This window comes from Leptidea sinapis, chromosome 1 (assembly GCF_905404315.1).
Source record: "Leptidea sinapis chromosome 1, ilLepSina1.1, whole genome shotgun sequence".
Taxonomy (NCBI): domain Eukaryota; kingdom Metazoa; phylum Arthropoda; class Insecta; order Lepidoptera; family Pieridae; genus Leptidea; species Leptidea sinapis.
In genome coordinates this window covers 15849088-15862924 of record NC_066265.1, presented here as the reverse complement: position 1 = coordinate 15862924, position 13837 = coordinate 15849088, and the positions used below count along the sequence as shown (strand labels likewise).

At 33.6% G+C, this 13837-nt stretch overlaps 2 protein-coding genes across 2 annotated transcripts in view; one reads left to right on the top strand and one right to left on the bottom strand.

Annotated features, from left to right (window-relative positions):
- Positions 1-13837, bottom strand: part of LOC126965168 (uncharacterized) — a 320537-nt gene that overhangs the window by 252018 nt on the left and 54682 nt on the right. The window lies entirely within an intron of this gene.
- LOC126965383 (uncharacterized) lies at positions 9493-12444 on the top strand. The gene is made up of 2 exons (XM_050808949.1): positions 9493-10343; positions 10979-12444. Exons 1-2 carry the CDS (start codon positions 9519-9521, stop codon positions 11378-11380), a joined length of 1227 nt encoding a protein of 408 aa, XP_050664906.1. The 5' UTR covers positions 9493-9518; the 3' UTR covers positions 11381-12444.

The following is a 13837-nucleotide window of genomic DNA, read 5'->3' as shown; positions in this document are numbered from 1 at the left end:
GTGTTGTCGAAGAGCGGTGATACGACAAATGGGGTTTTTTTAGTGGTAAACGCGCAAACTTGAATCTTCTGGGGTTTAAATTGGACAAGGTTCAATTTACCCCATTCCGCGACCTTCTCAAGAGAGGACTCGATAGAAGACACAAGTTTCTCCCGGCACTGGTCGACGATTTCTCGAGAAAGACCTGCATGGCCCATGTATACGGCATCACCAGTGCTGTCTTGTGCATAGCAATGAATGTTGGAGGTTTCCAGCATATCATTGATATGCAGAAGGAACAGCGTGGGAGATAGCACACAGCCTTGGGGCACTCCAGCATTCACGGGCTTCGGGTTCGAGCAATATCCGTCGACAACGACCTGTATGCTGCGCCCAGTGAGGAAGCTGGAGGTCCACTTGCACAAGCGCTCGGGAAGCCCAAATGATGGAAGTTTTGAGAGGAGCACCTTGTGCCATACACGATCAAAGGCCTTCGCTATATCCAGGCTAACTGCCAACCTTCCCCCTTGCTTTCAATAGCCGCAGCCCATCTATGTGTTAGGTATACCAGAAGATCACCTGCCGACCGACCATGGCGAAACCCGTATTGTCGGTCGTTGATCAACTGGTGACCCTCTAGGTATTCCAAGAGCTGACGGCTAATTATGCTCTCCATGATTTTGGAGAGCAGGGAGGTAATAGCAATAGGCCTGTAGTTTGCCGGATCCGAACTGTCTCCTTTTTTTTGGATCGGATGGACAAGGGCTGACTTCCACGAGTCAGGGACTACGCCTTTAGAATAAGAGTGCCGGAATAAACGCGTTAGCACCGGCGTCAACTCAGGGGCACACGTTCTAAGCACGATTGGAGAAATGTCATCCGGCCCGCTCGACTTCCTGACGTCCAACGAAAACAGAGCTCGCCTAACAGTATTCTGTCTCAACTGTACTTCAGGCATAGAGCTTTGACACTGCGGGATGGTCGGCGGTATTTTTCCGTTGTCGTCAAGAGTCGAGTTGGAGGCAAAAAGAGATCTATGGCCGAAGCGGGTTTCCATTATCACTCTTGCTACCCATCACTGTTGAGTGCGGTTGAAAGTTTATTGAGAATCGAGGTGACATTACTGAATAACACTATTCTGTGCGGGTAGCACTTAAACAATAATAATATGCAGTCATAGCCCATTACTCTTTTGCGTAACGTTGAAAATCTTGTACAGGGAATTATTTTCAGTTCTGTATAAAACTGGGAGCCCTTTTTTCACACTGTTTTCAGGCCAATATTAAGTAGAAACCTTCGAATGAAGTGGGTATATACAAATGGTAATCTGGGAATTGGTTTATCCTCCTACAAAAAGGCAAGATTTTCGATCGTTACACTGATCATCCATGCCGTTTGTTAACAGATGATAAAAAGTTGCACGTTTGACCTGCTCATAGTCAAGATCGATTCAACACAGTTAAGATTGTAAGAATAACTATATATAATACTCGACAAAGACTCGGATGGGCAGTTCCTAACATAGATGAGAGAGAGATGAGCATCTCAAACGAAGATACAGCAAGAAAAGGAAAGCGAATCTATCATTACAGTAACCAACTCAATCGACCGATTCAACCGCTCAGCCACGCTTGGCATTACCTCCTTAGTATTTGGAATATTGAGCCACTTGCTAACACACAAATTGACAAGTCAAAATTGATCACACATAATAGGGCTGTGTGGCGTATAGACACAGTATAAAGTGGTATAGATATACCTGGAGTAAACCCATTGTTTTGCTCTTGTGTAACGTTTTATTTGCGTCAACCATTAATGCGCCCGATTGTAGTAAATTATTAAATGGCATAAAAGGCATACAGGCATAAAAGGCATTTATTTTCTCAAAATTGATTCCTTTAGAATTCTTTATTGTGTTATTTCTAATATACTAGATACTACTACTAAATAAATAAATAAAAATAAATTCTACCGCTTCGGAAAAAAATGGCGCTCTGAGAGAGAAGAAGCGGCGCAAGAAACTCTCCCAGCATTCTTTTTTTTGCACTCTTTTGAATAAAAATATACAATATTGTACTTACATTGCTATTGCTATAAAATAATCATAATCTAGTCCCAGGCTGTCCGATCACTTAGATATTCAGCTGTGGAGTAATAGGACTTACGACAGAGACATTTTTTTATAAAACATTTAAATTTATTTATAGATAATGCCTGAACAGTGGCTGGGACTTTATTATAAAAGTGTATACATTTACCCTTAAAGATGTATCTTGTGAAGCCTATTAGAATTCGTTACAAGAAATCCCTTATTTCTAGCGTTATAATAATGAAAATCACTATTAAGAGCAAAAAGGTGACGATTTTTGTGAACGTATATTAAGTTTTCATAAATGTACTGACAATAAACAGTCATAATATTTATTTCCTTAAATTTTTAAAATATAAAATTATAAAATGACCCCTCAGGCATGATAAGGTTTCCGACCCCTGCGCTCTATGGTACTTGCTGTCGTTGAAGTGAAGCTGTCGTAGAAACAAGAGAGGGTGCTATAACAGTGAAGATATTGTAAATTCCTATTGTTTTTATTATATGTTATTATGGCATTTGACCTACTCCTCTTTAGTTGTTCACTCTTGGGGATGTAGTTCTGGCCGTAGAGTTGTCCTTTTTCATACCTACTGTTATCCCAATCTTTTGCCATTCCTATCGTAAGTTGCGCTCGGAACAGTCTAAAAGAATAACTCTGTCAAAATTTCATCTGTTTGTGTATTGTTGTTTATGAGATACAGTTCACGCTACAGTTCTTACTTCCACAACTATCGTCAAAATATTATTTTCCTTGCTATTCCATTATGTAAATATAATTCAAACGTTTCATGATTTACAAATATTTGCCGTTTTTGATAATAATAATAACGTAAATAACGTAAGATAACGCGTATCTGAAACATTATAATTTAAATGATATTTGAGTCACACATTTCCCAGCTAGATTAAACACATAAATATTAAGTAAATAAAAAATATTTGTTTTATACTGCAAGTGGAGCAATAAATGTTTTAACACCATAAACAGGTGAATATGTAATTGATAAGAATCCGACAAATTTCGTTGAATCCCACTACTAGAGTTCCGAAGATACTAATAGTAGTAGGCAAATCTTTTTTTTATATTTTGTCAGTTTGATATTATTAAATGTCAGGGTAATACTCCAGGGTTCGGAACTGTAATCCTTTAAATTTTATGAATTGATATATTTTGTGTTAATAATGCTTAGTTTTGTTATTCTTATATCTTGTTTAAAGATCTCCTCTCGGTATTACCACAAGGGTTTATTCTTGAACCGATCCTATTCCTTATTTACATAAATGATATATTTAACCTTGTAGAAAAAACACAAGGTAGTATTATTTGCGGATGACACTTCTCTTATATTAACCACGGATTTGCTAAATGATAATCATGAGATCGGTGACCTTGATGACCGTAGACTGCGGACAATACGACAATACGACGCATTCCATAGTTTAGAGTACCAAACGTAAACAGTAGCACGAGTTAACTATTCAAGACCTTTTCTTTAGCACTGATATTTTGAATTCAATGGGGATGGCCATGTCAGCAAGTATTAAACACCCCTTCAGTTTAACAAAGCATGTTTATTGAAAATTGTCGACATTTCTTAGAACTTGAGGTTCAATCGATTTTCTTGGAAAGGTCAAGGTAAACCCGGTCACACAGACCTAAATTAGTCTGTTCTGAAATACAAATAACCATTGTGACAAAGCTGATCGTCTCATTCTTAGTATACTATTGAGTATTTTTTCATTTTCATTTGTTTAGTCCGTTCGATTCGTCGTAACAAGACCAACCGAATCAATTCAATATAATATATGCCGCTCTTAATATACCAGTTGTTTGAGAGCCAAATGGTACTATCCGCCGCGATGGCAAGCATCCTGATGGAATGACGCTGGTGGCTTGGGCACGGGGAAGGGCGCTGGTATGGGACGCGACTTGCCTCGACACTCTGGCTCCTTCTCATGTCCAAGTTACGTCAGTTGGTGCTGGGGCTGCTGCTTCGAATGCCGAAGATATGGCAATAAGAATGTCATACATCTCTGGTGTCGAGACACTTGGCCCGTGGGGCCCAGAGGCGCGAAGAATGTTCAAAATACTAACTTCGCGACTCAATAAGGCTATTGGAAACTCAAGCGCTGGCAGCTATCTCGGTCAACGGATCAGCTATGCAACGCGGAAATGCTGCCAGTATTTTAGGTACCTACGCTTTCACGTAATGATACTTTAAATTTTATGTAGTTATAGTATTGAAAATATAGTTATAAGATTTGTTTTGTTTTAATAAAATATATATACCCATGCGAAAACGAATGATCTGTCGAAGTCAAATCATTGCACGTTGTTTTTATTATTTGTTCGGATGGAACTCCTTAGTTTCATTCTTGGGAAAGTGGTGTTGGCCATGGTGTTGTCCCTTTGTTAACTACTCTTATCGCGATTCTTTTCCGTTTGTGTCGGTAAGTTGCTCCCGTCAGCACTCCAAAAGAATAATTTTATCAAAATTTCATTTGTTTGTGTAATGTTTTTTATGAGATACAGCTCACTTCTTACTTCCACAACCAGCATCAAAATATTATTATCCTTGCTATTCCAGTAAGTAAATATAATTCAAACGTTTTATGAGCTTCAAATATCTGCAATATTTAAATAACGTAAGATAAAGCGTGTCAGTATCATAATATAATGTAAATGATATTTGAGTCACACATTTGCCAGCTAGATTAAACATATAAATATTAAGTAAATAAAAAATATTTGTCTTATGAGTATACTGCAAGTGGAGCAATAAATGTTTTAACTCCATAAACAGGTGAATATGTAATTGATAAGAATCCGATAAATTTCGTCGAATCCCAACTACTAGAGTTCCGAAGATACTAAGAGTACTAAGCATATATATTTTTTTTATATTTTGTCAGTTTGATATTATTACATTTCAGGTTAATACTCCAGGGTTCGAAACTGTAATCCTTTAAATGTTATGAATTGATATTTAGTGTTAATAATACTTAGTTTTGTTATTGGAGTTTATTAGAGCTTACTCCTTAAGAATCGATTGTCATATAAGGCGCCCGATTTCAGAAAAATATGGAGAGTAAAAGCTACTCATCAAATGGCATAGTAACGTTTTTGGTGCGCATCATTTCTCGCGCACCTTCCACTTTCTTGAATATTGAAGCTTTATTATATTATTGAAATTGATTTTTTATTATACTTTCATAAATTTAAGTGAAAATTCTATAAATTATGGAAGGTAGTGGTGTAAATAATAGTGCCAGAAAATCTGATAAGCACGTGGGTACTAAGTAAGTTACAATTCATACATTAATATAACAGGTATTGTATACATAAACATGTGTGCTTTGTATTTATTAAATATTGAATTATCAATATAGTTCATACAAATTTATATGAGTTATGCACATAATTAAATGTTTAATTTAATATGGAGAGTATATATAGCGCATTTCACGCCAAATAGATAATTTTTAACCTAACCTATTATTTTATTTTTTAAGTTATTATGATTTATTTTCTATTAACTATTTTTGTAGTTTCAGTTATGACAATTAATAATTCGATAATATAAGTATATTGATGTAATCATGTAAGATGTACTTAAATGTAATATATTTGATATATAATATTTCGCCGAAAAAAATGTAAATAAAATAGAAATATAAATATTCTTTAAGAATTTTCATTAATGCGTTTATTTACCCTTACATCTGATGTCGATCTTTTTTAATTAATACACTTCTATTAGCTTCTGCTGTATGTCTGTGTGTAACCGACCCCATTGGACTTAATTTTCTTTAGTACCTGTTCAAAGTTAATCGTTCTTGAGGAGTAAACTCCAGTTGTGCGTCGGAGCTGACACACACATTTTTTTCTTATCTCATGTTTAAAGATCTCCTCTGGGTATGAAGGTACCACAAGGGTTTATTCTTGGACCGCTCCTCTTCCTTATTTACATAAATGATATATCTAACCTTGTAGAAAAAAACATAAGGTAATATTGTTTGCGGATGACACTTCTCCCATTTTAACCACGGATTTGCTAAATAATGATCATGCGATCGGTGACTTTGAAGACCGTAGACTGCGGAGAATCGGACGCATTCCATAGTTTAAAAGTGAAAAAAAGGCCAACAATGTATTAGTAAACAGTATATCTGACATCGCGTGCCTTGTTAAATAGTCATAAAACTAAATATATTAAATTTACAAAGTAAAAATATAAATGTGATTGTTCTATTAAACGGAGAGGTGGTAAGACCGGTGGAATCTGCTGTACTTCTTGATATTACTCTTGATACCAAATTGCAATGGGGCCTATATTAAGTGCTAATACACGGCTTAAATATAGATTTGTCAATACACTTGCGAGAAAAAATCCTGCTTGAACTGTCATTATCTAACCTAATATTATAAAGAGGAAACATTTGTGTTTTTGTATGTATGTTTGTAATGTTTTCAAACAAAAACTATTGGACCGATTTTTATCATTTCACCATGAGAAGGCTGCATCCTTACTAAGTAGGTACATAGGCTATATCACATTTAAAAAAGAAAATGATCTTTAGTAAAAACGCAATAATGTAACCCATGGTGTGAAAAAAATTGTCATTAAAAATCTGTTACCGCGTGCGCTGCAGAAACTTTTGATAAAAGAACAAAAAATGTTCTACAGTATTATAAAACGTATCAATATCTACAAAAAAAAAGTAAATGAAACCATATATCCAACTACTGTAGCTATGCCACTTTATCTGTTTTTATACATTTTAAAAGTTGATAAAAGTGCCGACAACAATCAAACCATATTATTCATACCTCTGTATAAATCCTTATCCCATTAATAAATTTAATTAAAGACCATTTCAGTGCCTGCAAAATACTTTTGAAATTATTAAAATCGGACATTCCATTCAAATGATATAACAAATTTAAAAATGTCAATTAAAGAAAATAATGCAATATTAATATAATGCCCAGCGCAGCTTAGTGAGTGACGCTGCGGGGGTGATAGGAGATAGATCTGATTAGATTATGAATTTAAGTGTGTATCTAATAATCTGAAAAGAAGTAATTAAAAACTAAAGAGTGAGTGAAACAAAACTTTTATGTTAATGAAAATAAATCTATAGTCGGAGTCTTAGTAGACTATTACTTTAGGCAGCGTATTACTTTTATTCCCAAATTAAACATGGCATTTTTGATAACATTCAATTTGAAATTGAAAACTTTGACAAATAATTTATGTATTTAAAATTGCTTATTTCTATCGTATTTATAACTTTATTTATTATAAGTTATTCATAACATGATTAAAGCACAATATTGGTCTTGACTAGAATAAAATACGTACCATTTTTAAGGCATATTTTTTCCATTGACAAAAGCAAGTGTATGTGACCTGATAAATTTGGAATATTGTGTCTACATACATACCTAGTATATTTAATATTATCTAGTATTGAGGCAAGACGTTAATCTGGTTGTAAGTGATAGGCCCTGCACATTAAAATGCTGTGCCGTTCAGGATCCTTGATCGAACCCGAAATTCTGAGTATATTGCACTCGTTAGATTGAGACCAAAGATGAGAGATCTCGATATCCCAGATAACCCAGTACTATAAAGTAAAATTAATTAATTTTTAAGATCTTAAATTATAAGAGTAACTAGGTTTTACCCACGACTTCGTCCGCGTTGAATAGTTACTTTGGGTAGTTATTTGAAAACACAAACTGCTCTTTCCGTTGCTGGCAACGCTCTTCTACGATACAGCGCAAAATCCCTTGTCAGTGTGGACAGTCTGATTAATAGTATTTCCCTGTGAAGTTTAATCTCCTATTTCATCCCCATGTAGGTCTAAGTTTCAAAAATCCCGAATAAATATTTATAAATTATTTCTTATTAAGTGTCTAAATACAAAGGTCCATGGTTTATCTTCGATAATGACGAATTTCCATACAAATTTCCATGCCCTATTGCACCGCAACCCTTCCATTTTTTTTAATAAAAGGTAGCCTATATCCTTTTTCACATTCTAGTCTATCTCTGTACAAAATTTTATCAAAATCAGTTCAATGGCTTAGGCGTGTAACAAACAAACTTACATTCACATTTATAATATTAGTAGCGATTAACGTTCCGAGTACTTATGATAATATAACTCTTAACAATGTTATGTTTGTTTATTAATATAATTTATCCCCATATCAAATAAAATCTTTTTTCTGTTACTGTTCACATAACAAACGTATCTCATACTTACTTCTGGAAAATGTTTTTCTCGTTTGTCATTTTATTTAAATATAATAATAACAAATAAATTATCAGTAGATAATTATACAAGATAACGTAGAAGATTGTATGTAGTAAATTGCATGTATTTATTTAGTTTACAGCAAATTTACTATTAAGTAAGGCTTGTAGCACACTGACCTGAAATGGAAATTGCTTAATTATTTTTGTGCCGAATTTCATCGACAACTCAGGGTTCTTACAACTCTACAGTAAACGCCACTAGAGAGCATTAGTGAAGTATATAGTCACTCATCACGATATCTCTGGAACCATTAGAGCTAAAGACTTCAAATTTGGTAGGAATATTCTTTTCACCACCTAAGAACGGATTTTCCTAAATTCCATCCGCAAGAGTTTTATTTTATTATGAACAGAGCAACGTCTGTCGGGTCAGCTAGTTAAAAATAAAATTAGTCTAGAATAATCACAACCACTTTTCATTGCAAATAAAATAATTTGTAATCATAGATAGACAACGACATGAAAAATATAGCATCATGGATAAAAATTAATAATTAATCTATTTTGGTTGGTCAAACTGACGTAATTATGTAAAAATTAAAGAACTCGTTAATTTGGAAATAATAATCATAGATTAATTTCAGTATACGTATTAAAGAAAAATTTAATGGTTTAAAAAAACAAAAGAAACACACTTAAAAGTACAAAATTCTCTTTGGTATTTGAAAATTTCCAAATATAAGTTAAATTAGTTAAAGATAATGTTTGAAATTCTATAAATTAACAAAAATCTTATTTTGAAACGAATTGACAAACTACTCGTCAGTTACAACAACATTCGTCGCATTCACATTTTAATGTTTCACGAACACTACGGGTGCATTAGCTTGTTAAGAAAATTACTGTGAAAGATTTAATGTACTTTATGTGTGGAAAATAATGACTTTTTGGATTTAAGTATTTGCATTTCACTAATCTTATTTTTAAGTAAATACAGTTAACAGAGTTATAAGTATATAATAAAACATTAATTGATCAATTGATTATTAATAAAATACTTTTAATTTCGAACTATCAATGTGAACATTACCTTATGTCATTTTAAAGTCGTGATATAAAGGAATGAGTGAGTTGGTGTAAGCTTATTTGCGTACCATTTTGCGAAACATTCGGATAATATGCAAGTTGAAGAAATAAGTAACTATGAACAGGGAATTAACAAATGTTGTTATGATTGTAAGAGTGACTCAAAATTATCACCTGAAGTCCAAAAGGCTATACGATATATAATTCAGAATGAAGGATACATGAAATATCAGATAGAAACCGTCGCTTTATCTCCAAACGGTACTAACTATTTGGCATGTTTGTTCGAAATAAACATCACTGGCCACACCAAAGAAGGTCCCAAGGAAACAAACTTATTCATAAAACATACAATACCCAAAGAAAACACACATGGAATGTTTGAAATAGATGACGTTTATATGAAAGAAGTAAACTTTTACACAAATTTGAATAGACTTTATGAAAAACTACAGGAAGACGCAAACGTTCCCTGTCACAGGCGATTCAGAACTGTTAAATGTTATGATGAATCAAACACTGATGCAATAATAATGGAGAATTTAACAAAAAAAGGCTACACAGTATTAAATAGAATGGAAACTATGTCTTTAGAATATGCACGACTAGCAATACAAGAAATTGCTAAGTTCCACGCCTTATCATTTGCAATTCAGAAAAAAATGCCAGGTTATTTTGAAAAAAACATTGTGAATCAAAAATACATTATTACTTTTAATGATAAATGGAAACAGTGGGCAAATCAAACAATAGATTGCTCTCTGAAGTATATTGATGAAGATTTAAGATCTAAAATAAAGGAAATGTATCCTATACTTTATGAGAAATTCTCCAAGTATACAAGTAGTTATATGTCATCTGTTAATTGTCTATGCCACGGGGATTACAGACCAAATAATATGATGGCGAAGGAAAATGTGAGTATTCGTTTTTTAAGGAAATAAGGATAAATTAACTTGCATTTGGTTTCTGTAAGTATCTCTTAATAAAAAAAAACGTGTCAAGTAAGGGTAAGTGAACACTGCCCCCCATGACATCTCAAAGCAATAAATCAGCCATGACTCCAAATTTCTATGTTCTCCAAATTATTCATTTAAATTATCAACAGATTTAATTCTGTTTCGTTAACCGTAAAAAACATTCGTTCGTTAAACGGACATTGTAACTACAAGAACTGATCTATTATAGTTACTTCCACAGCATTAAGTTATTGTATATTATAATAGGGTAAAGTTTCTACTACCCATTATATATTTGTGCAGCAGTAAAGAGCTGTTCGGTCTATGTATGATTAGGAATCAAAAGAGTCTTAACTTATAGATTTGAAAAACATTCCTCTGAAAGAAACATCTGAAAAGCTATTTCAAATGACGGTGACCATTGAGTTCCTGGCTACTAAAGTTTGAATTATTTAAAAACTATAACAAAATATCCATTACTCACCAAAACAGCTTACTAATATGGTTGAGTTAGATATCAACTTGATTTTTTATCTAATGCCATAACTATATTATAACTCTAGTGATTATGATTTTTCATTTATTTGTTTCAGAAAGGTGAAATAGAACACGTAGTACCAATCGATTACCAATGCATTACATACGCATCTCCGGTTACCGATCTTTTGTACCTTTTCTATATATCTACGGATTGCGAATTCAGAGAGCGATACGAGCAAGAATTAATAGATCTGTACCACGATACAATGAGGGAGTTTCTTTCTTATTTTGATATAGATTCAGAGACTGTTTGTCCAAGAAAAGTTTTCGAGGCAGACTATGAAACTATGCGTGATTACGGACTAATAATTGCCTTGATAATGCTACCTTTTTGCTTTATTGCTGAAGATAATATTGTCGCCGACCAACTAGAAGGAGAACTAAAAATAGATGAACGTTTTCGTGGCAGAATCTCTGGAATTGTTAATGAGTTCGTGAAACTGGGCAGACTATAGTTAACCTGAGTGGACGTAATACTGTTGATGAGGATTACTTGATAAGGAAATTTGAATATAAATTAGAAATAGATTTTGTATAATTTAAGATATTGTTAATAAATGAGATCATTTATTTTGCAAACGTATACGGTTTTGTATGATAATCTATACTAATATTATAAAGCTGCAGTGTTTGTTTGTTTGAACGCGCTAATCTCTGGTACTACTGGTCCGATTTGAATGATTCTTTCAGTGTTGGGTAGTCCATTTATCGAGGAAGGCTATAGGCTATGTTTTTTCAAAATTAGGGATCCGTAATAAAATTGCTATTTTGTAACACAAGGTGTAAAATCGAAAACCTATTTTTGCGTGCGCTGCAAAAACTATTGACAATAGAACAAAATGATGTACAATATATATATAGGCAATCTTTATTTATAGAATTATACTTTATATGGCAAAACAACGTTTGCCGGGTCAGCTAGTGAAAGATAAAATGATAGAATAAAATGTGTACAATGATTCTTCAAAAATATTTAATGTGTTACTTATAAGCACAAAGAAAAATGATCCCAAGTTTAAAACGCTATGTTCTTATCTTACCTTTGTCGCTACAGAATCACATGACAGGGAGAAATAGTAATTAAACTCGGAGTATCCGCTTTATTAGTAAGACAGTTACAGTTTGATGGTTCGATACGCGGCGAATCACTGTGCGTTAGATCGTGCGGAGTGGTGTATGTATTGCAACTAATGATTGATAGAAATAGATTAAGTTTATAAGACAACAAGTAAAGTGAAATACAAAGGAGTATAACCAGCCACTAAGATTGGCGTTCGTGGACTATGAGAAAGCCTTTGATTCGGTCGAGAAAAAGTATGCCACAGATCTGAGTAGAACGAGCGCAAGAAACTCAACGGACTCCTTTTTTTTTATTTCATTACAATATTATATCGTACATTATAGTTTATTTCTAAATAACCTAAGGGCGGTCGCTCCATTCCCAATCTGTAGAATCATTAAAAAAGTTATTTATATTATAGTTATAGTACCTTTACCACATAAACGTTTTAGACTCATTCTTTTGAATTTCATTCAAACACATTTGTTTTGCACATTTTCATTTTTTTATGAAAATAAGGGACGAGACGAGCAGGGCGTTCAGGTGATGGTTATTGATACGCCTGACCTATTACAATGCAGTGCCGCTCAGGATTCTTGAAAAACCCAAAAATTCTGAGCGGCACTAGAATTGCGCTAGTCACCTTGAGACATAAGATGTAAATTTTTTCCAGTAATTTCACTAGCTACGGCGCCCTTTTTACCGAAACACAGTAATGCTTATACATTACTGCTTCACAGCAGAAATAGGCGCCGTTGTGGTACCCATAATCTAGCCGGCATCCTGTACAAAGGCGCCTCCCACTGGTGGATCTTGTTGTAAAAACATATAGGGAAACCTGTTGTATCTTGGCACTATGTATAACTAGGCTGGTTTCAAAAAGTCACGCAAAAGGCACGCGAAGAAGAAGAAGAAGATAAAGCTACGAGATAACTAACTCCAAATTATTTAAAATCCACCGTTTTGTTGAAGTTGGAGTAGTGTTGTACCTCGGTCACTGTCAAACTGTAAAAATGTTGTACTTTGGCCAGGAGAATAATTTTTAAATTATTTCTCATTCACATACACCATAATATTCCTAATGAGAATAAAAGCTTTGTCTCATTAGAAAAAAGAAGCTATAAATATCATTTAGATTTTGTTCAGAATTGATGAGTTATTTTTTGCTAAGTATGTTATTTAAGTGAATAAAACGGTTTTAGTTAAGAATAGTTATATTTTCCATAAATTGCCACCAATTCCTAGGTACACCATAGTACTAGCCTAGGTACAGAGAGTATGTTGTACCTTGTCCATTAATCCCTGTTTTAATTATTAAAACACTTGTAAGTATGAAATATAAATTTTCGATATTTTGGTGGTGAATACTCAAATAATTGACCATTCAAAATATGCAAAAATCGTTTGGGTACAGTTCGTCAAATAAAAGTAAAAAATAAATATTTAAAAAAACTGGCCTGGGTACAACAAGTTCCCTTACATCGCCGAACAAAAGTCAACTTAACCTACTAGTAGGCATAACTAGTTTATGTTTGTGCCTGGTGCTAAAATAAACAAGCAAACTCGCTAATTCCACATAATGTTTACAGCACGCGCCTTTTTAATTTTCATGTCTAAAAATAATGTGTTTGTGTGTGTGACTTTTTAGAGAACTTGAACACAATATGTTAAATATAAATAGATAAAAAACTGTATTATTACATTCTCTTAAAAACTACTTTATCTTGAATTCACTGTTTATAATATTTGAAGAATTTTGTCTTCATATTACGCGATTTCACTCTCCGTATTACAGAAACCTTTGATCATATAACGCGGGGATTTCCGACATACCTATTTCTATACTGTGAAA